Consider the following 24,380-nt stretch of genomic DNA (forward strand, 5'->3'; position numbering starts at 1 on the left):
CCAGTGGCGAGGAAGGCAAATTACATGTTAGCATTCGTTTTGAGAGGAAACGAATATGAAATCAAGAACATGAAGGCACTGGACCCACCACACCTGGAGAATTGTGAGCAGCTTTGGGCCCCTCCTCTGAGAAAGCATCCCGATGAAGGGTCTCGGCCCGAAACGGCGAGTGTGTGCTCTTTTCCGTGGATACTGCCAGGCCTGATGAGGTCCTCCAGAATTTTGTGTGTTTTACTTTGATCGCCAGCATCTGCGGATTTTCTCTTGTCTGTGCTGACAATGGAACGTGTCGGGAAAAGGATCACAAGAATGATACTGGGAATGAAAGGGTGTATCGGATGGCCCTGGGCCAGTACTCGCTGGAGTTTAGAATAATGATACTGGGAATGAAAGGGTGTATCGGATGGCCCTGGGCCAGTGTTCACTGGAGTTTAGAAGAATGAGAGGAACCTTTCAAATACTGAATGGCCTCAATAGTGTGGATGTGTAGAGGACATTTCCTATTGTGGGGACACTCGAGGACTGGAGAGAACAACCTCAAAACAGAGGGACATTTCCTATTGCGGGAGAGGCTGGGAATGGCCTCAGAATAGGGGGACGTCCATTTAGGAGAAATTTCTTTAGCCAGAGGGTGGAGAATCTGTGGAATTCATTGCCACAGATGACTCTGGAGGACAGGTCAGATTATTTAAAACGGTGGTTGATAGGTTCTTGATTATTCAGGGTGTCAAAGGTTATGGGGAGAAGGCAAGAGAATGGGGTTGAGAGCGATAATAGATCAGCCATGATGGATGGATGGAGAGGACTCGATGGGCTGAATGGCCTAATTCTGCTCCTATATCTTATGGTCTCATGTATGTTGAGGCTAGAAAGGGCTACAGAGACAGGGAGGAGTGTAGGGGCTGGTGGGGTACAGAGACAGGGAGAGGTGTAGGGGCCGGAGGGGGTTACAGAGACAGGGAGGGGTGTAGGGGCTGGAGGGGTTACAGAGACAGGGAGGGGTGTAGGGGCCAGAGGGGGTTACAGAGACAGGGAGGGGTGTAGGGGCTGGAGGGGTTACAGAGACAGGGAGGGGTGTAGGGGCTGGAGGGGGTTACAGAGACAGGGAGGGGTATAGAGGCTGGAGGGGGTTACAGAGACAGGGAGGGGTGTAGGGGCTGGAGGGGGTTACAGAGACAGGGAGGGATGTAGGGGCCGGAGGGGGTTACAGAGACAGGGAGGGGTGTAGGGGTCAAAGGGGGTTACAGAGACAGGGAGGGGTGTAGGGGTCGAAGGGGATTACAGAGACAGGGAGGGGTGTAGGGACTGGAGGGGGTTACAGAGACAGGGAAGGGGGAGAGATCGGACTGGGACATTGTCTCCATGTTTGGAGAAATGAGAGGGAGACTGAACATTACCCCCTCCAGTCCATCCAAACACAGAGTTGTTTCTTCAATCATCAGGCTCTTGAACCAGAGGGGACATCTTCACTCACTCCATTACTGAACTGTTCCCACAACCTTTGGACTCACTTTCAAGGACTCTTCATCTCACTTTCTCCATATTTATTGCTTATTTATTTATTATCATTTATTTTTCTCTTTTAGTATTTATACAGTTTGTTGTTATTTGCATGTTGGTTGTTTGTCCGTCCATGTCCGTGGTCTCTCACTGATTCTATCGTGTTTCTTCATACTTACTGTGAATGCCCGCACGAAAGTGAATTGCATATATGGTGATATGTGTACTTCGATAATAAATTTACTCTGATTGGATCTGATAGATCTCCAGAGACTGGATGTGGGTGAGAAGTTCCCCAGTGGTGGTGACTCAGACCCGAGGTCCCATTCTCAGGGTGAGAGACAGATCTGCGTTGTAGAGAAACCTCTTCAGGCAGAGTTTTGTGCATCCACTGAACTCTCTGTTCCGGAGGGATGCGAGGAAGTTCATTCTCCGAGTTAATTCAGGAGACCCTTGGCCAATCTCCAGTGAGGATAACAGACAGATGTTTATAAGTTCATGAGAGGTATAGATATACATGTCAGAATCTTTACACTTGGATGAAAATATCTAATACTGGAGGGTGTGCATTGAAGGTGAGAGGGGAAAGTTTAAAGGAGGTGTGTGGGGCAAGTTGTTTCACACAGAGAGTGGTGGGTGTGTGGAATGAGCTGCCAGGGGTGGGGGTGGATGCAGATATGACAGAGGTGTTTAACTGACACGTGAACGTGAAGGGAGTGAAGGCATAGGGTCTTGTGTTGGTGAAAGGGTTCAGGTTTCTTTGGAACAGCATTCAGCACAGACACTGTGGGCCACAGGGCTTGTTCTCCTCTGTGTTCTATGTCCTGCATTCTATATTTTATGTAGCGTTGTATGTTCTATGTTGTATGTTGCATGTTCTGTGTAGTATGTTTGACAGATGAGCCTACGGGTACTGCTGGAATTGGGAGATATGTAGAAGGGACAGTGGTTGAAGATCAGCCTTGGGTAGGGCAGTAGGGTGGAAGGCCCCAGTGGCCTCGGGCTGCTCCTGGCCATCCCAGCAAGCGGCCGAAGAGCTTGCCGGAGGGAGAGCGAGACCTACCTTCCACGGTGATGTTGTCCACGGAGAGTTGCAGCCCCTTCCCGCGCCGCACCACGCGGACACTGTGCCACTCGTTGTCGTTCACCTTCTGGCCCGCATGCAGCATCTCCGGCCCTTTGCCTGCATCGGGAGGGTGGGGAGAGGTGTTAGAGACGAGGCGAGACCCGCAGGCGCAAGTACGTGCGCGGTCTGACACGCCGTCGGTGGAGGAGGTCACCCCCGCTCTCCAGCCCGGCCGCTGACCACCTGCCCCGTGTCCGGCCGTGCGCTGCCCACTCGGGGCTGGAGTCAGCATCCTCCACCGATTTGTAGTGGTACACCACTGACAGCATCCGATTCGGACACATCACGGCTTCTTATGGTATCTACACTGCCCGTGACCGCAAGAAACCGCAGGGAGTTGTAGACGCAGCTCAGCACATCACAGGGACCAGCCTCCCCTCCGCGGACTCTGTCTACACTCCTCACGACCCCAGTAAAGCAGACAGCATAATCCAAGACCTCACTTAACCTGGCATTCTCTCCTCTCCCCAGTCCCCTCGGGCAGGAGATACAAAAGCCTGGAAGTTAAATATTCTGTAGTACAACAAGATGGACTGTTGACCTCACAATCTACCTCGCTTATGATCTTGCACCTTATAGTTTGTCTGCGGTGCACTTTCTCTGTAACTGCAACACTTTATTCTGCACTCTTATCGTTTTACTTCAACACACTGTATAATAATCTGATCTGTATACACAGTGTGTATTACAAGCTTTTCACTGTGTCTCGGTACATGGGACAATAGTAAACCAGTTCTCCCCTACCATCTCACCTCGGCTTGGCGTCCACGTCCATAGAGCCCCCAAAGTTGCCGCGCAAGTTGATAGGGTGGTTGAGAAGGCGTTTGGTGTGCTGGCCCTCATTAGTCGGGCGATTGAGTTCAGAAGCCGTGAGGTAAGGTTGCAGCTCCATAAACCCCTGGTTAGACCACACTTAGAGTATTGTGTTCAGAACCGTGCTTCTGCTCACTGCCAACCCTCAGGCCATTGATGGTGGGGATTAGGTGTTGTGAATATTATTAAAGGCTAAAATACTAACAGAAAATGCCAAAAATACTCAACAGGTCAGGCCTGAAATGTTCAGCATCTCTCTCCGCAGATGCTGCCTGACCTTCTAAGTGTTTCCTGCATTTTTGGTCGCTGTTTTGTATTCTGTTTTACGCGGTTGAGCGATGTCACAACAACCACCTCGCACCCAGCATCAGTGACACCAAGGAACTGATTGTGGACTTCAGGGAGGGGAGTCGAGGGATCACACTCCAGTCCTCATCGAGGGGTCAGCCGTGGATAGGGCGAGCAGTTTCAAATTCCTGGGTGTCAACATCTCGAAAGATCTATCCTGGGCCCAACGTATTGATGCAGTTACAAAGAAAGCACAACAGTGGCTTTATTTCTTTTCGAGTTTGAGGAGACTTCATTACTCACCAAAGACTCTCACAAATGTTGACAGAGCTCACAGGCTGACTCTTGTGGTTAAGAAGGCATACGGTGCATTGGCCTTCATCAATCGTGGGATTGAGTTTAGGAGCCGGCAGGTAACGTTGCAGCTCTATAGGACCCTGGTCAGACCCCACTTGGAGTTCTGTGATCAATTCTGGTTACCTCACTCAGGAAAGATGTGGAAGCCATAGAAAGGGTGCAGAGGAGATTTACAAGGATGTTGCCGGGATTGGGGAGCATGCCTTATGAAAACAGGTTGAGTGAACTCGGCCTTTTCTCCTTGGAGCGACGGAGGATGAGAGGTGACCTGATTGAGGTGTATAAGATGATGAGAGGCATTGATTGTGTGGATAGTCAGAGGCTTTTTCCCAGGGCTGAAATGGCTAAAATGAGAGGGCACAGTTTTAAGGTGCTTGGAAGTAGGTACAGAGGAGATGTCAGGGGTTTTTTTTTAGGCAGAGAGTGGTGAGTGTGTGGAATGGGCTGCCGGCGACGGTGGTGGAGGCAGATAAGATAGGGTTTTTTAATAGACTCCTGGATAGACACATAGAACTTAGAAAAATAGAGGGCTATGGGTAACCCTAGGTAATTTCTAAAATAAGTACATGTTTGGCACAGCATTGTGGGCCAAAGGGCCTGTATTGTGCTGTAGATTTTCTGTTTCTATGCTCTGGAGGACTGGAAAATTGCAAATGTCACTCCACTCTTCAAGAAGAGAGGGAGGCAGAAGAAAGTAAGTTATAGGCCAGTTGGTCTAACCTCAGTGGTCGGGAAGATGTTGGAATCGATTGTTAAGGATGTGGTTTTGGGGTAGTTGGAGGCGCGCGATAAAATAGACCAAAGTCAACATGGTTTCCTTAAGGAAAAATTTTGCCTGACCAATTGGTTGAAATTCTTTGAAGAAATAATAGGCAGGATAGACAAAGGAAAATCGGTGGATGTTGTGCACTTGGATTATCAGAAGGACTCAACAAGATAAGAGCCCATGTATTATAGGAAAGGCCCTATTATGGATAGAGAATTGGTTGGTTAGCAGGATGCAGAGATTGGGAATAAAGGGAGCCTTTTCTTGTTGGCTGCCAGTACCTAGTGGTGATCCACAGGGGTCTGTGTTGGGACCATTTCTTTTTACATTGTATGTCAATGATTTGGATAATGGAATTGACGGCTTTGTGGCCAAGTTTGTGGATGATACGAAGAACAGGTGGAGGAGCAGATTGTGTTGAGGAAGCAGGGAGGCTGCAGAAGGATTTAGACAAATTAGGAGAATGGGCAAAGGAGTGGCAGATGGAATTCAATGATGGGAAGTGTCTGGTCAACCTTTCGTAGAAGGAATAAAAGCGTAGACTATTTTCTAAATGGGAAGAAAATTTAAAAATCCAAGGTGCAAAGGGACTTGGGAGTCCTTGTGCAGGATTCCCTGAAGGTTAATTTGCAGGTTGAATTGGTGGTGAGGAATGTTAACATTCATTTTCAGAGGACGAGAATATAAAAGCAAGGATATAATATGGAGGCTTTTTTTAAGCACTGGTGAGGCCTCTCGGAATATTGTGAGCAGTTTTAAGCCCTTATTTAAGAAACAATGTGCTGGCATTGGAGAGGGTTCAGAGGAGGTTCATGTAAATGATTCCACAGTTGAATGGCTTGTTATATGAGGAGAGTTTGATGGCTCTGGGCCTCTACTCACTGGAATTCAGAAGAATGGGAGGGGGACCTCATTGAAACCTATTGAATGTTGAAAGGCCTCCACAGAGTGGATGTGGAGAGGATGTTTCCTATAGTGGGGGAGTCTAGGACCAGAGGACACAGATAGAGTGGATGTGGAGAGGATGTTTCCTGTAGTGGGGGAGTCTAGGACCAGAGGACACAGATAGAGTGGATGTGGAGAGGATGTTTCCTATAGTGGGGGAGTCTAGGACCAGAGGACACAGATAGAGTGGATGTGGAGAGGATGTTTCCTATAGTGAGGGAGTCTGGGATCAGAGGACACAGATAGAGTGGATGTGGAGAGGATGTTTCCTATAGTGGGGGAGTCTGGGACCAGAGGACACAGATAGAGTGGATGTGGAGAGGATGTTTCCTATAGTGGGCGAGTCTAGGACCAGAGGACTCAGATAGAGTGGATGTGGAGAGGATGTTTCCTATAGTGGGCGAGTCTAGGACCAGAGGACACAGATAGAGTGGATGTGGAGAGGATGTTTCCTATAGTGAGGGAGTCTAGGATCAGAGGACACAGATAGAGTGGATGTGGAGAGGATGTTTCCTATAGTGAGGGAGTCTAGGACCAGAGGACACAGATAGAGTGGATGTCGAGAGGATGTTTCCTATAGTGGGGGAGTCTGGGACCAGAGGACACAGATAGAGTGGATGTGGAGAGGATGTTTCCTATAGTGGGCGAGTCTAGGACCAGAGGACTCAGATAGAGTGGATGTGGAGAGGATGTTTCCTATAGTGGGGGAGTCTGGGACCAGAGGACACAGATAGAGTGGATGTGGAGAGGATGTTTCATATAGTGGGGGAGTCTAGGACCAGAGGACACAGATAGAGTGGATGTGGAGAGGATGTTTCCTATAGTGAGGGAGTCTAGGATCAGAGGACACAGATAGAGTGGATGTGGAGAGGATGTTTCCTATAGTGAGGGAGTCTAGGACCAGAGGACACAGATAGAGTGGATGTCGAGAGGATGTTTCCTATAGTGGGGGAGTCTGGGACCAGAGGACACAGATAGAGTGGATGTGGAGAGGATGTTTCCTATAGTGGGTGAGTCTAGGACCAGAGGACACAGATAGAGTGGATGTGGAGAGGATGTTTCCTATAGTGGGGGAGTCTGGGACCAGAGGACACAGATAGAGTGGATGTGGAGAGGATGTTTCATATAGTGGGGGAGTCTAGGACCAGAGGACACAGATAGAGTGGATGTGGAGAGGATGTTTCCTATAGTGGGGGAGTCTAGGACCAGAGGACACAGATAGAGTGGATGTGGAGAGGATATTTCCTATAGTGGGCGAGTCTAGGACCAGAGGACACAGATAGAGTGGATGTGGAGAGGATGTTTCTTATGGTGGGGGAGTCTAGAACCAGAGGGCACAGATAGAGTGGATGTGGGGAGGATGTTTCCTATGGTTGGGAGGTCTCGGACCAGAGGACACAACTTCAGTATAGGGAAACATCCATTTAGAATGAAGATGAGGAGGAATTTCTTTAGCCAGAGGCCAGCTTATTCGGTGTATTTTAGGTGGAGGTTGATAGATTCCTGATTAGTCAGGGTGTCAAAGTTACAGGGAGAAGGCAGGAGTTTGGGGTTGAGTGGGAAATGGATCAGCCATGATGGAATGAAAGAGCGAACTCGATGGGCCGAATGGTTTAACTCTGTCCCTCTGTCTTATGTACCTTGGCGAGCATCCTGACCGGGATGGATGGGGGCAGTGCGGGGTTTCAGAAAAAACTGCAGAGTTGTAAACTCAGCCAGCTCCATCATGGGCACTGGCCTCTCCGGCATCGAGGACACCTTCAAAAGGCGGTGCCTCAGAAAGGCAGCGTCCCTCATTAAAGACCCTCATCACCCAGGACATGCTCTCTCCTCATTGCTACCATCAGGGAGGAGGTACAGGAGCCTGAAGACACACACTCAGCGATTCAGGAACAGTTTCTATCCCTCTGCCATCCGATTTCTGAATGAACATTGAACCCATGAACACTAACTCAATATTTTTTATTTTCTTTGCTCTCTTTATGCATTATTTATTTCTTGTTGTGAATTACAGTTTTTATTACTGTGCACTGCTGCCACAGAGCAACGTATTTCATGACAAATGGCAATGATTTTAAACCTGATTCTCACATCGGTGTGTGTCTTTGATTTTCAGCGCACTGATCATTGTGGGGAGGTGGCTAGTCTCTTCCCCACTGGAGGTGATCCCTGCCCATACTCACCTGGCACCTCTGTGGCACAGATGTTCATTATCCGCTACCAGCCCTGTGCCCGAATGGTGCCCGGACCTTGCCTAACGTGGGCACGGGGTTGTTTCGGTTACTGAGGTGTTGGGAATGGAACTGAACAGTGTGCTGTCACTGGCGACCACCAGATGGAAGGAGGATCACTGACGACGTGGCTGAAGATGGTTGGGTCCTGAGGATGTCCCGTAATGATATCCTGGGATGGCGGTGGAGGGACTTCTAATGCCAAAACCCACCTCTGCCTGGGTGAGATCAGACTCATTTTTATTTAGAGATACTGCACATAGTGGGCACTTGGCCAAGTGGTTAAGGCATTGGACTAGCGACCTGAAGGTCATGAGTTCGAGCCCCAGCCGAGGGAACGTGTGAGTGTCCTTTGCAAGGCACTTAATCACACATTGCTCCGCGACGACACTGGTGCAAAGCTGTATGGGTCCTAATGCCCTTCCCTTGGACAACATCGGTGTCGTGAAGAGGGGAGACTTGCAGCATGGGCAACTGCCGGTCTTCCATACAACCTTGCCCAGGCCTGCGCCCTGGAGAGTGAAGACTTTCCAGGCGCAGATCCATGGTCTCGCAAGACTAAAGGATGCCTATAAACAGCACAAAACAGGCTGCCCAGAAACCCCACTGTCTTAACCCTAGCCTAATCACGGGATGATCTATAGTAACCAATTAACCTAGTAACTAACGTGTCTTTGGACTATGGGAGGAAACTGGAACATGAGGACTGTGGAGGTCTGTGGTCCATTTGCAGGTCAATGGGTCTGAGTAGAATACTAGTTCGACACCAACTAGATAGGCCGAAAGGCAACAATTATTTTGTTCTCCCTTATGTACTGGAAATAACATTACACAATCTTCAATTGTGAATCTGTGTCACCACCATTTTGTGTCGTATAACATGGGTGACCGAGGTCTTCCCTGACCATGATTATTCTCGGTAAATTTCTCTACAGAAGTGCTTTATGATGCCTCCTTCTGGGCAGTGTCTTTACAAGACAGGTGACCCCCAGTCATTGTCAATACTCTTCAGAGATTGTGTCAAAAACTGACCTCTGACATCCCCTCTATACTTTCCTCCAATCACCTTAAAATGATGCTCCCTCATTTTAGGCATTCCCGCCCTGGGAAAAAGTCTCTGGCTGTCAACTGGATCTACGTCCCTGATCATCTTGTACACCTCTATCAAGATGCCCGAGGCATGAAAATTCGAGCAGGGAGGGTGAGTTGGAACTGACCTCACCGAGTTACTGAATAGGAGTGAACTTGGAAATTATCAGCCCACCTTTGACCATCTGACAGGAGGTAGGTCCAGTGGCGGGAGATGGATGGGTCCTGAAGTCGTTGTGCAGGGATGCTCGATTCCCTTGGACGGAGTGGTGAGGGGGTGGTAGGTGGAAGGAGGAGGAGTAACTATCCTCCAGTGGCCTCCTCTCCCCGGGTAAGGTCTGGCTCCAGTCACCACGGTGGCTACCCCTTCCATGTCAGTCGACGTTGCAGATCCTGTGATATTACACAAGCAGCCTTTCACCTCTGCGCTGCACTTCAATCCTTTAGTTCCCAGATGCTTCAGTGTCATTTTCTTCCAGAGGCCTTGCTGCCTCCCTCCCTCCCTCCGTGGGCAAAGTGCTGAGCTGTGTCACGAGGACCTGATGATGCCAGTGGCTGTATTCCACCAAGGGTTTGGGGAGATTTGGTATGTCACCAAAGACTCGAGCAGGTTCCCACAGAAGCGCGTTCTGACGGGTTGCTTCACCATCTGGTGTGGAGGGGGCCACTGTACAGGATCAGAAAAAGCTGCAGAGGATTGTAATCTCAGCCAGCTCCATCATAGGTACTAGCCTCCCCAGCATCGTAAAAAATAGGAGCAGGAGTAGGCCATCCGGCCCATCGAGCCTACCCCGCCATTCAATAAGATCGTGGCTGATCTGTCCATAAACTCAGCTCCATCTACCTTAACTCTTAATTCCCCTACTATGTAAAAACCTATCTAACTGTTTTTTAAACATATTTAGTGAAGAAGCATCAACTGTTTCCCTGGGCAGAGAATTCCACAGATTCACCACTCTCTGGGATAAACAATTTCTCCTCATCTCCGTCCTAAATCTTCTCCCCTGAATCTTGAGGCAATGTCCCCTAGATCAAGAACATCTCCAAAAGGCGAGGCCTCAAGAAGGTAGCATCTATCATTAAGGACCCTCACCAACTGGGACCTTCCCCCTTCTCATTATAACCTTCAGAGAGGAGGTATACGAGACTGAGACATACGCTGAACATCTTCTGAATTATTTCCACATATACTGAACTTATTACCAATTGCTTCTTCCCCCATCCACCATCAGATTTCTGAACAGTGCACGGCCCATAAACACCACCTTGCTTTCTCGCTCTTTTCTCGCACTGTTTCCCCCTTTAAATGAGCCGAACCAAAGACGATGGAATTTAATGGAGACAAGCGTGAGGTGTTGCACTTTGGGAGGACCAACCAGGGTAGCTCTTACAGTGAGAGGTAGAGCACTGAGGAATGTGGTAGAACAAAGGGATCAGGAACTACAGACCCATAATTCCATGAAAATGGCGTCACAGGGAGATGGACTCATAGAGAGAACTTTTGGCACATTTGTCTTCATAAATCAAAGTACAGAAGTTGTGAAGTTACGCTGAAGTTGCATTAGATGTTGGTGAGGCATAATTAGAAGTATTGTGTGTGGGTCCGATGTGATCAACTATCTACAGGAAAGATGTAAATAAGATTAAGAGATTTACAAGGATGTTGTCGGGACTTGAGGACCTGAGTTACAGGGGAAGGTTGAATAGGTTAGAACTTCATTCCCTGGAAGCGTAGGAGAATGAGGAGAGATTCTGAGGGGTATTATAGATAGGGTAAATGCAAGCAGGCTTTTTCCTCTGAAGTTGGGTGTGACTACAACTAGAGGTCATGGGTTAAGGGTGAAAGGTGAGTTATTTAAGGGGAACATCCGTGGCACGTGCCTTCACTCAGAGAGTGGAGAGATTGTGGTGTGAGCTGCCAGTGGAAGTGACGGATGTGGGTTTGATTTCAACAGTTACGAGAAGGTTGAATGGGTACATGGACACAAGGGGAACAAATTTCACAACACATGTCCTGATAATAAACCTGATTCTGATTCTCAGGACAATGGCCCTGGTGTGGTTCAGTACCGGTTCAGCACAGACTAGAGGGACTGAATGACCAGTGTCTAACTCTGTGGGTCTATATATACTCTGCCTCCATCAGTTTCTTTATTCTCCTCTAAAAAATCACAATTTGGTTCATGTGGTACAAACTAACCTTTACAAAGCCATACTGACTACCCCTCGTCAGACCATTCTTCCCCAAATGCTCGTACACCCTGTCTCTAAGAATCTGCTCCAGTAGTTTACCCGTCACTTTGAAAGTTAAAGTTGTTCCATTGTTCAATCCTACCAATCCGATTGGCTGGTCAGGAAAAGTGTGGCAGCCAATAGTCATTCAACGAGAGACAGACAGAGACGGGGCATGAAGGACAGAGGTAAGGAGGGAGAGAGAAAGGACTGACAGAAGGAGACTGACATATAGGGGAGGGGGAGAGGGGAAAGTGAGGGAGGAGGAGAGGAGGGATGGGCAGAGGGGGGAGGGACAGAGAGAGGTGAGAGGGGATGGAGGGAACGAGGGGGAGAAGGGAGGTGGAGGGAGAGAGGGAGTGGGGAGGAGACAGACAGAGACGGGAGTGGGGCAGAGGGGGAGACAGAGAGAGGAGACGGAGAGAGGGGAGACAAAGAGAGACGTGACAGAGAGAGGGAGTGGGACAGAAAGAGAGAAGACAGAGTGAGAGAGGGAGGGAGGAGACAGAGAGAGAGAGAGAGAGAGAGAGAGAGAGAGAGAGTGGGGCGGGGGGAGTGAGGCTGAGAGAGAGGGGTGAGACGGAGAGACCGTAGAGAGAGGAGAGAGAGACCGGGAGGGAGAAAGAGACCGAGAGAGGACAGAGAGAGACAGGCAGATGTATAGAGACACCAAGAGAGAGAACAAGGTAGGGATGACACCAAATCTCAACTTTGGTGACACCTGTGCAAATTGTTTTGGAGACAGGCTCAGTAATTGTCTTGGGAATGGTTTGAGAATTATTCGGTATCTTTAGGGAGAATGGACAGGGTCCAATCAAATTGATCTACAAAGAGGGGAGCTGTGCATGTCGGGCAGGTTCACCAAGGTCTTCCCCAGATTCACCCCCAAGCCAACAATGGCCGGGGCATTGTTCAGTAAGATGAGATGCTGGACAGCTCCTATGTTAGGTATCTGTATTGCACCTTGGGAGAACGTACTGTTGTTCCAACTCACCTGGCAGCCTAGCTGGGCTCAGATGTGTGACCACTCACTGGCCAACACTCACGAATTTATTGAGATACAGTGTGGAATAGGCCCTTCTCGCCCTTTCAGCTGCGCTGTCCAGCAATCCCCATTTCACCTCTAGACTAATCATAGGACAATTTACAATGACCAAGTCACCTACCAACCAGTACGTCTTTGGACTGTGGGAGGAAACTGAATCACCCGGAGGAAACGCGCACATTCATGGGGAGAACGTACAGAGACTCCTTACGGACGACTTTGGAACTGAACTCTGAACTCCGATGCCCCCAGTTGTAACAGCACACTAACCACCACACAGCACCTTTCAGAAGCATCTTCCAGTAGATGTGACTCCAAACTGACAAAGCTGAAGGTTACTGTCCACTGCCCTCACAAATGGACCACTGTGTGAAACACCAAAACTTGCCCCTCCCGGCTCTCCCAGCAAGGAGAATGAGGGCACCAGGTGCAGGGAAACACCACAACACCTGCAGGTTCCCCTCCCAGTCACACACCATCCCGACTTGGAATTCTATTACCGTTACTAGGTCCAAACCCTAGAACTCCCTCCCCTACAGCACCTTGGAGAGCACCTTCCCCTCATGGACTGCAGGGGTTTGAGGGAGGGGTCAATCCCCACCTTCTCATGGGGTAGAGAGGGGTGAGCAGTAAATTCTAGCCTGCACTTTGACTCAGTACAGAATATTTTGTTCAGAAGGACTGGACGGTACTGTGGACAAGTACTGAGCAGCATCAACTTGAGAGTACACCTCAAAGCTTGAGCTGTATTCTCTGGAGTACTGGCTGCTGAGGCGAGACCGGAAACAAGTTTATACAATGATGAAGATTCCACAGATTCCCGACACTGCCTGTAAGGCATTGGTACACATTCCCAGGGACCACATGGCTTTCGTCCGGGTGCTTCATTCTCCTCCCACACTCCAAAGACACAGGGATTAGGGTTAACACGTTGTAGGCACGTTGTGGTGGGGACAACACTCGTGGATTGACCCCAGCACAGCCTTGGACTGTGTTGGTCGTTGACACAAACCATGCATTAAACTGTAGGTTCGATGTGCACACGACAAATAAAGCAAAACTTTCATTAATCTCTTCAAGGTGACAGTGGGGAAAGTATAAAGGAGGTGTGTGGGGCAAATGTTTTTACAGACAGAGGGAGTGGTGGGTGTGTGGAATGAGCAGCCAGGGGCAGGGGTGGAGGCAGATACAATCGAGGTGTTTAAGAGGCTGTAAAACAGGCAGGGAATGTGCAGGGAAAGGAGGGAGATGGACCATGTGCAGGGAATGATGGGAGGCCATGTGCAGGGAATGATGGGAGATGGACCATGTACAGGGAATGATGGGAGGCCATGTGCAGGGAATGGGGGGAGATGGACCATGTGCAGGGAAAGGAGGGAGATGGACCATGTGCAGGGAATGGGGGGAGATGGACCATGTGCAGGGAATGGAAGGAGATGGACCATGTGCAGGGAATGATGGGAGATGGACCATGTACAGGGAATGATGGGAGATGGACCATGTACAGGGAATGATGGAAGATGGACACTCTGCAGGGAATGATGGGCGATGGACCATGTACAGGGAATGATGGGAGATGGACCATGTGCAGGGAATGATGGGGGATGGACCATGTGCAGGGAATGATGGGATATGGACCCTTAAACCCTGCCTCCCATATAACCCCCCACCTTAAATTCCTCCATATACCTGTCTAGTAGCCTCTTAAACTTCACTAGTGTATCTGCCTCCACCACTGACTCAGGCAGTGCATTCCACGTACCAACCACTCTCTGAGTAAAAAACCTTCTTCTAATATCCCCCTTGAACTTCCCACCCCTTACCTTAAAGCCATGTCCTCTTGTATTGAGCAGTGGTGCCCTGGGGAAGAGGCGCTGGCTATCCACTCTATCTATTCCTCTTATTATCTTGTACACCTCTATCATGTCTCCTCTCATCCCCCTTCTCTCCAAAGAGTAAAGCCCGAGCTCCCTTAATCTCTGATCATAATGCATACTCTCTAAACCAGGCAGCATCCTGGTAAATCTCCTCTATACCCTTTCCAATGCATTGTGGTAAATCTCCTCTGTACCCTTTCCAAGTGTGGCCTAACCAGAGTTTTACAGAGCTGCATCATTACATCACGACTCTTAAACTCTGTCCCTCGACTTATGAAAGCTAACACCCCATACGCAACTTTCAGGGATCTGTGGACATGTACTCCAGATCCCTCTGCTCCTCAACACTACCAAGTATCCTGCCATTTACTTTAAAAACATAGAAAATAGATGCAGGAGTAGGTCATTTGAGCCTGCACCGCCATTCAGTATGATCATGGGTGATCATCCAACTCAGAACCCTGTACCTGCCTTTTCTCCATACCCCCTGATCCCTTTAGCTACAAGGGCCTTATCTAACTCCCTCTTAAATATAGCCAATGAACTGGCCTCAACTGTTTCCTGTGGCAGAGAATTCCACAGATTCACCACTCTCTGTGTGAAGAAGTTTTTCCTCATCTCGGTCCTAAAAGGCTTCCCCTTTATCCTCAAACTGTGACCCCTCGTTCTGGACTTCCCCACCATCGGGAACAATCTTCCTGCATCTAGCCTGTCCAATCTCTTTAGAATTTTATACGTTTCAATCAGATCCCCCCTCAATCTTCTAAATTCCAGTGAGTACAAACCTAGTCAATCCAGTCTTTCTTCATATGAAAGTCCTGCCATCCCAAGAATCAATATGGCGAACCTTCTTTGTACTCCCTTAATGGCAAGAATGTCTTTCCTCAGATTAGGGGACCAAAACTGCACACAATACTCCAGGTGTGGCCTCACCAAGGCCTTGTACAACTGCAGTAGAACCTCCCTGCTCCTGTACTTGAATCTTCTTGCTATGAATGCCAGCATACCATTCACCTTTTTCACTGCCGGAGTACTTTGTACTCTGTTTTGGAGTTTGTCCTTCCAAAGTGTACCACCTAACACTTCTCTGGGTTGAACTCCATCTGCCACTTCTCAATCCTAACAATGTCTCTCTGCAATCTTCGACAATCCTCTACATTATCCACAACACCACCAACCTTTGTGTCGTCTGCAAACTTGCCACCCTACCCTTCTACCCCCACATCCAGGTCGTTAATAAAAATCATGAAAAGTAGAGGTCCCAGAACCGATCCATGTGGGACACCACTCGTCACAACCCTACAATCTGGATGTACTCCCTCCGCCATGACCCTCTGCCTTCTGCAGGCAAGTCAATTCTGAATCCATCTGGCCAAACTTCCCTGGATCCCATGCCTTCTGACTTTCTGAATAAGCCTACCATGTGGAACCTTGTCAAATGCCTTACTAAAATCCATGTAGATCACATCCACTGCACTACCCTCACCTATATGCCTAGACACCTCATCAAAGAACTCTATCAGGCTTGTTAGACACGATCTGCCCTTCACAAAGCCAAGCTGACTGTCCCTGATCAGACCATGATTCTCTAAATGCCCATAGATCCTATCTCTAAGAATCTTTTCCAACAGCTTTCCCATCACAGATGTAAGGCTCACTGGTCTATAATTACCCGGACTATCCCTACTACCTTTTTTGAACAAGGGGACAACATTCGTCTCCCTCCAATCCTCCGAAGACATAAAGATCCTAGCCAGAGGCTCAGCAATCTCTTCCCTCACCTCGTGGAGCAGCCTGGAGAATATTCTGTCAGGCCCCGGGGGCTTATCCGTCCTAATGTACTTTAACAACTCCAACACCTCCTCTCCCTTAATATCAACATGCTCCAGAACATCAACCTCACTCATATTGGCCTCACCGTCATCAAGTTCCCTTCTCAAGGCCTTCTCATGCCCTCTTCTTGCTCTTCTCAGCCTCTTCTTAAGCTCCTTTCTTGCTTCCCTATATTCCTCAATAGACCCATCTGATCCTTGCTTCCTAAACCTCATGTATGCTGCCTTCTTCCACCTGACTAGATTATCCACCTCACTTGTCACCCATGGTTCCTTCACCCTACCATTCTTTATCTTCCTCACCGGGACAAATTTATCCCTAACATCCTGCAAGAGATCCCGAAACATCAACCACATGTCCATAGTACATTTCCCTGTAATAACATCATCCTAATTCACATCCGCAAGTTCTAGCCTTATAGCCTCATAATTTGCCCTTCCCCAGTTAAAAATTTTCCTGTCCTCTCTGATTCTATCCTTTTCCATGATAATGCTGAAAGCCAAGGAGTGGTGGTCACTGTCCCCCAGATGCTCACCCACTGAGCGATCTGTGACCTGACCCGGTTCATTACCTAGTACTAGATCTAGTATGGCATTCCCCCTAGTCGTGCTGTCCACATACTGTGACAGGAATCCGTCCTGGACACACTTAACAAACTCTGCCCCGTCTAAACACTTGGAACTAATAAGGTGCCAATCCATATTAGGGAAGTTAAAGTCACCCATGATAACAACCCTGTTATTTTTGCACCTTTCCAAAATCTGCCTCCCAATCTGCTCCTCTGTATCTCTGCTGCTACCAGGGGGCCTATAGAATACCCCCAATAGAGTAACTGCTCCCTTCCTGCTCCTGACTTCCACCCATACTGACTCAAAAGAGGATCCTGCTACATTACCCACCCTTTCTGTAGCTGTAATAGTATCCCTGACCAGTAATGCCACCCCTCCTCCCCTTTTCCCCCCTTTCTATCCCTTTTAAAGCACTGAAATCCAGGAATATTGAGAATCCATTCCTGCCCTGGTGCCAGCCAAGTCTCTGTAATGGCCACTACATCATAATTCCATGTATGTATCCAAGCTCTCAGTTCATCGCCTTTGTTCCTGATGCTTCTTGCATTGAGGTACACACATTTCAGCCCTTCTACCTTACTGTCTTTACACCATTTATTCTGCTTCTCTTTCCTCAAAGCCTCTCTGTATGTTAGATCTGGCTTTACTCCATGCACTTCTTTCACTGCTCTTTCGCTCTGGGTCCCATCCCCCTCGCAAATTAGTTTAAATTGGTATACAGGGTGTCTATGGAATTCATTGCCAAAGATGGCTGTGGAGGCCAAGTCATTGGATATACTTAAAGTGGAGTTTGATAGGTTCTATATTAGAGAGGGTATCAAATGTTACGAGGAGAAGGTAAAAGAATGGGGTTGAGAGGGATAACAAATCAGACATGATGGAAAGGCGGAACAGACTCCACTCTGTATTTAATATTTCAGTAATATTTGAGTAATCTTGCATATATATTGGTTGATTAAGAATTAGTGGTCATTTAAATAATTCACTATGAGTTATATGCAGTGGAACAGAGGGATCTAGGAATAATGGTGTATAGATCCCTGAAGGTGGAATCTCATGTAGGTAGGGTGGTGAAGAAAGCTTTTAATATGCTGGCCTTTATAAATCAGAGCATTGAGTATAGGAGTTGGGATGTAACGTTGAAATTGTACAAGGCAGTGGTGAGGCCAAATTTGGGAGTATTGTGTACAATTTTGGTCACCGAATTATAGGAAAGATGTCAACAAATTAGAGAGAGTACAGAGAAGATTTACTAGAACGTTACCTGGGTTTCATCTCCTAAGTTACAGAGAAAGGTTGAACAAGTTAGGTCTTTATTCTTTGGAGCGTAGAAGGTTGAGGGGGGGACTTGATAGAGGTATCTAAAATTATGAGGAGGATAGATAGAGTTAATGTGGATAGGCTTTTTCCATTGAGAGTGGGGGAGATTCAAAGAAGAGGACATGAGTTGAGAGTTAAAGGGCAAAAGTTTAGGGGTAACATGAGGGGGAACTTCTTTACTCAGAGAGTGGTAGCTGTGTGGAACGAGCTTCCAGTAGACGTGGTTGAGGCAGGTTCGATGTTGTCATTTAAAGTTAAATTGGACAGCTATATGGACCGGAAAGGAATGGAGGGTTATGGGACGAGTGCAGGTCGGCGGGACTAGGTGAGAGTAAGAGTTCGGCATGGACTAGAAGGGCCGAGATGACCTGTTTCCGTGCTGTAATTGTTATATGGTTATATCTCTAAATAGATGAATCACATACATCATCACGCTACCACGTAATACACATATGCCTTACTGAAAGGAAACACCAAGTTAGATGCACATTCTAAGCTTTCTTTGATTTAGTATACCATAGACTCGAAGGGCTGAATGGCCTAATCGTGTTTTATGGTGTATTTGGACAGTGATCAGCTCTGGGTAGAGAGGTGAGAGAGCTGAGGGTGGTGATTACCCTCACAAGAACAATGACAGGCGGCTGCACTTCAGTCCAGGTTTGAGCCAGCTCCATCAACCTGATCACACTGACGCATCTGTCTATCCATCTGTGCGTTGGGGGCTACGGAGCATTGGTTGGTCAAAGTAGCCCTTTCACTGCTGGCACCAATGGGACGGGGTGAATGGACTCCTTCAATAGTCTAGTAACCCTATCCCAGTGAGGATAACGGAGGTCGTGACAGGCCAACCCCGCTGGGTGTCCACGGCAACCATGGTGTCAGAAGCGAGGGTCTTGCAGCCTGGGTGTCGAAGTTTGGGATGAATGAGGAATGGACAGGAGCTGCCCCAGGGCACAGTGCCTGCCGGACGTGCCTCTCGTTCACACTGACATTACCGAGATGGGGGCAAATAAACCACGTGGTAGATACCAAGAGCGTTAATGGTGCTCCTGATGGACACAGCCTCTTGCGCTCCTGTCAGGACAGGGTGGAACAGTCCAGCGGCCGTTAGCCCGACTTCAATTCTCACCGCTATCTGTTCTCCCCGTGACCACGCGGGTTTTCTCTGGGTGCTCCAGTTTCCTCCCACATTCCAAAGACGTACGGGTTAGGGTCAGCAGGCTGTGGGCGTGCTCTGTTGGTGCTGGATGAATGGTGACTCTTGTGGGCTGCCCCCAGCACGGCCTCGCTGATTTGACTTGGCAAACAAGACTTTCGCTGTAAGCTTTGATGTACAAGTGACAAAGAAAACTAAAGATGTTGGTCGTCGGAGAAACAACAGCCTTATCACAAGCGCAGGGCAACAGACAGGGGCTTAAGTCATCCAAGTATCACTCCAGCCCTCGTCGAGGGTTCAGTGGAGTAGTGGAAAGGGTGACCAGTGTCAACATCACCAGCGACGCATCCGGGACCCAATGTACCGATGGAGTTACAAAGAAGGCACAGCCACGGTTTCATTTCATTCGGAGTTTGAAGAGCTTTGTCACCAAATCTCTACAGGTGTACCGTGGAGAGCATTCGAACTGGCTGCGTCACAGTCCGGTACTGAGGTGGAGGGAGCCACTACACAGGGTCAAAGAAAACTGCAGAGATTTGTAAATTTACTCTGCTCCATCATGGCCAACTGCCTCCATAACAACAAGGACAGCTGCAGGAGGAATGCTCCAAAAAGGTGGCCTCCATCTTTAAGGACCCTGATCGCCCAGAAAGATGTCAATCACCCCAATCTTCCCTCCCTGTGGGACTTGGTCTTTAGAAGCCAGGGGTAACTGCTTTGTAAAGCGTCACTGCAGCTGATGTCCCACTCCCTGGGTTTTGATGTGTGTCTGGGTTGGCAGATCTTCACAGTTACTCACAGGGCTTGGTTAAGACACATACACACACACACACACACAGAGGAAAGAATTGAGTACAGGAGATGGGATGTTATGTTGAAGTTGGATGAAACATTGGTGAGGCCTAATTTGGAGTATTGTGTGCAGTTCTGGTCACCTAGCTACCAGAAAGATGCAAATAAGGTTGACAGAGTACAGAGAAAAGTAAAGATTGAATAGGTCAGGGCCTTATTCTGTGGAACATAGAATACCGAGAGGCATTGAGAAGATTGACAGAGGAGTACAAAATTCTGAGGGGTATAGAAAGGGCAAATGCAAACAGGCTTTTTCCACTGAAGTTGGGTGGGACTATAACTAGAGGTCATGGGTTAAGAGTGAAAGGTGAGAAGTTTAAGGGGAACACGAGGGGAAACTTCTTCACACAGAGGGTGGTGAGAGTGTGGAACGAGCAGCCAGTGAAAGTGGTGTATGCGAGCGTGATTTCAATGTTTAAGGGAGTTTGGATAGGTACGTGGATGGTAGGGGAATGGAGGGCTATGGACCTGGGGCAGGCAGGCAGTTTAAATGGTTCGGCATGGACTAGATGGGCAGAAGGGCCAGTTACTCTGCTCTATTTTTCTATAACTCTGTGACTATGAAGAGCATCCCGCTGGGGATGATCTACCTGTTGTTCCAACCTTGCATCTGTGGTAGCCATGTTGCATGCAGGCCCTGTCTGTCTCAGTTTTACAGAGACATGAGCTCACAGGCGTTGCCTCCGGCCAGGAGCCAGAGGAATTTCGGGTGTGGTGTGCGCACTGCGGAAGGCGATGGCATCCCAGTGACAACACAGCATTGTTTACCAGAGTCACACAGCACGGAAACAGGCCGTTCAGCCCATCTGGTCCAGGCCAACACAGACTCCCATCCAAGCCAGTCCCACTTGCCTGCATTTGGCCCGTGTCCCTAACCCTTTCCATCCATGTACCTGTCCCAGTGCCCTTACAAGCAGACTTTTTCCACCAAGGTTGGGTGAGACTACAACTAGAGGTCATGGGTTAAGGGTAAAAAGTGAAATATTTAAGGGGAGCACGAGGGGGAGCTTCTTCACTCAGAGGGTGGTGAGAGAGTGGAACCAGTGGCCAGCACAAGTCAGAAGCCTTGGTTACCAGGGGACATGCCCTCGTGAGCCCCAAATTTCATCTCTCTCCCAGGCTCCTGACAATAAACAGAGCCAAAATTCAAAACCACTGACAATGAGCACCCATCCTCATCCTCGCCCAACCAGTCTACTACACCCTATACAAAGACACCCATCCTTCCCTCCTCCACTTCCAGGGGCCACAATTCCAGTGTTCCGTGGGTCAACTTCCCGCCATGTTGGCTGTGATTCCCAGTTCTTCCCAAACTCTGTAACCCCAGTTCATTCCGACCTCTCATCTCTGTAACACCCTCTGGCCCCCACACCCATCCCCGTCTCTGTAAGCCCCTCCGGCCCCTACACCCCTCCCCGTCTCTGTAACCCCCTCCACCCTGTATACCCCTCCCTGTCTCTGTAATTCCCTCCAGCCATCCAAGCTCTCTGACGTCTCTGCACTACCCCTGCTCCTCCTCCTGCCTTTCTCCGATCCCTGATACCCCTCTGTCTGGAGGATGCACCTGAGACCTGGAATCTCCTGCTGAAATCTCTCTGCTCCTCCCCACCCCCACCCCACGCCGCCCTCTGCGACCGAGTCTTGTGTCTTGTCTTTCAAGTGACCATACTCACTCTTTGAGATGAGATGAAGGAGATTAGCCTTTTTGTTCACAGAGATACTGAAAGATCTAAACGTGAAATGCATCGTTTGTGTCGATGCCCATCACAGTCTGACCCCCGTGCTGGGGACAGCCCGCACGTGTCACCGCGATTCCGGTGCCAACCCGGCATGTCCACAATTTACTCATCCTGATCCATACGTCTTCGGAATGTGGGAGGAAACCGGAGCAGTCATGGGGAGATCGTATTACAGACAGCGGAGGCAATGAACCTGGACCACTGGTTCTGTAACGCGTTATGAAACAGTGTCGCCCCAGCCTCGTCAGCGCCCTGCAAGACCCGTTGAGTAACTGACAGCCATTGTTGGAGGTGACTACAGCTGAGGAACAGCGCTGGACTAGCCCCAGGAACAGCAGAGAGGGGTCTTTCAGGAGGAGATCCCACATCATGTGGCCCAGAGGCATCAGGGGTTCGCAGTTTGGGACCTTGCGAAAAGTGACACACCTCAGATGGGCGAGGCCAAGGATAGGTTGAGTAAGTGAGGGCTTTTCTCTTTGGGGTAAGGTTGGAGGGAGGGTGACCTGCTGAAGTGTACAAGACTATGAGAGGCATTGATAGAGTGGACAGCCAGTGCCTCTTCCCCAGTCCAGAAACGGCTAATATCGGAGTGTTTCCCAAAGAAATCCTTCCAATGAATCTCTGGGAATGGTGATCCCAGAATTCTGACCAGGTCACCTCTGTTTTGCAATGCTGACTGGTCTATGGTCTCCTAAAGCACTGAATGTCTGCAATAAAACAATAAAACATGAAAACTTCTGGGGGGGGGGGGAGATGAATACTTTTTTGAGGAACTGTAACTTAACTATTTAATATATTTATATATTTACTCTAATTCATGTTTTTTTAATTAATTATGTGTTGCAACGTGCTGCTTGCTCAAACACAACAAATTTCATGGCACATGCCGGTGATATTGAATACGATTCTTATTCTGACAGCCGCTATATTTCATTTGGGGTTTGAGGAGTTTTGGTGTGTCACCAAGGATGCTCACAAATTTCTACAGGTGTGCTATGGAGAATATTCTATGTGGCCGTATCACCACCTGGTCTGAAAGCTCCACTACGCGGTATTGGGAAAAGCTGCAGAGAGTTATAAACTCAGCCAGCTTCATCATGGGTACCACGCTTCCCACCTTCAAAAGGCAATGCCTCAAAAAGGCGTCATCCATCATTACGGACCCCCATCACCCAGGGCAAGCCCTCTCCTCATTGCTACCATCAGGGAGGCAGTACATTAGTCTGAAGACACACACTCAATGTTTTAGGAACAGCTTTTTCCCCTCCGCTGTTGGATTTCTGAATGGACCATGGACCACGAATGCTTACTCACATTTTTGTTCCTTACTGTAACTTAGAGTAATTTTCTATGTATTGCACTGTACCACTGCTGAAAAACAAACCTCATGGCATACAGTTTGTCAGTGGTAATAAATCTCTTTCAAACTTATTCCCTCCCGCCGCCAACACAACAGATCATCAGTTCATTGTGATCATTACTTAAACATCAAACAGTAACGTATAAAATTGAACCACCACTTACTAGGGTTACAGTTAGTCCTGACACAGTCTGGATGTGAAAAAAAAACAGGATGAAGAAAAGAGAAAGCAGATTTAAGTCCTTCAAGGTAACTTCTGCAGACATCCCAAACTATTCATAGCCACCTTCTGGGGACAGACACGTGTTAACGAGGCTATTTAATGCAAGCAGTGACCCCTCCTCTCCGTGAGAACAATTACAGGCAGAGTTAAAAACAGAAATTTGGATGTAAGAGTTATTGAGACAATGAATCTCCGGGTAGTATATAGTGACAGATACTGACTTTGATAATAAATTTGGTAAGAGATCGACTGAAACCGTTCACTCAGATATCAGCATTCCAAGGAAACTCCAGGCTCTCCGACTCCCTCATCTAAATGTGATCCGCCGTGTCAACTAAATCTCTCCAAGTTCAGGCCAACTCAACCAGATATTCTCAGGTGCTAAACTAGTGTGTGGTTGTTCAACCTGCTCAACCCAGGTCAGCGCCAGCTGGTATCTGTCTATTCCCCGGACAAAAGGCCATGCATTCAAACCCCAGTCCAGAGACACAAGCACATGAAGTCAGCCGCCTACTCTCACAGGTTACTGAGGATCTCATCTCCCAGGACATTAAGGACTATCCAGATCACTAAAGACTGTCCATCATTACGAATCCTTATCACCCAGGACATTAAGGACTAAACAGTTTATTAAAGACCATCCATCATTAAGGACCCTCATCACCCAGAACGTTAAGGGCTATCCAGATCACTAAAGATGGTCCATCATTATGGACCTTTATCACCCAGGACGTTAAGGATTACCCAAGTTATTAAAGACCATCCATCATTAAGGATCCTCATCACACAAGACATGCCCTCACCTCATCCAAGGCAATCCCTCTGGCTCACATTGGACTCTCTCAGCCTTTCTCATCCACACACCCGTCCACGTGTCTGGTCCGTACGCTGACCAGGATTCCCGCTTAAGCTGGCGTCCGGCCCAGATCCCGCCAATCCTTTCCTGTCCATGCCCCTGTCTAAGCCGTGCCCTCGCCCATCACTAGCAGATGTTGGACATGCTCGGTGACCTTTCCCCTTTGCCTTCGGAGGGAGTAATTGAGCCGGTGTCTCTCGCTC

The 24,380-nt window shown here is 48.5% G+C and overlaps 1 protein-coding gene across 21 annotated transcripts in view; it reads right to left on the minus strand.

The window, feature by feature from the left end:
• The window catches only part of LOC134339799 (neurexin-2-like), a 1,323,723-nt gene that overhangs the window by 820,973 nt on the left and 478,370 nt on the right, over positions 1-24,380 (minus strand). For 16 of the 21 annotated variants that reach the window (XM_063036594.1, XM_063036593.1, XM_063036589.1 and 13 more), the window contains 2 exons: positions 23,263-23,289; positions 2,564-2,683 (listed from right to left, as the gene is read on the minus strand). In XM_063036594.1, coding sequence (XP_062892664.1) covers positions 2,564-2,683; positions 23,263-23,289 — 147 coding nt within the window. The remainder of the gene's footprint in view (positions 1-2,563; positions 2,684-23,262; positions 23,290-24,380) is intronic. The other 5 variants (XM_063036606.1, XM_063036597.1, XM_063036599.1 and 2 more) reach the window with 1 other exon arrangement.

Source organism: Mobula hypostoma, chromosome 30 (assembly GCF_963921235.1).
Source record: "Mobula hypostoma chromosome 30, sMobHyp1.1, whole genome shotgun sequence".
NCBI lineage: Eukaryota > Metazoa > Chordata > Chondrichthyes > Myliobatiformes > Myliobatidae > Mobula > Mobula hypostoma.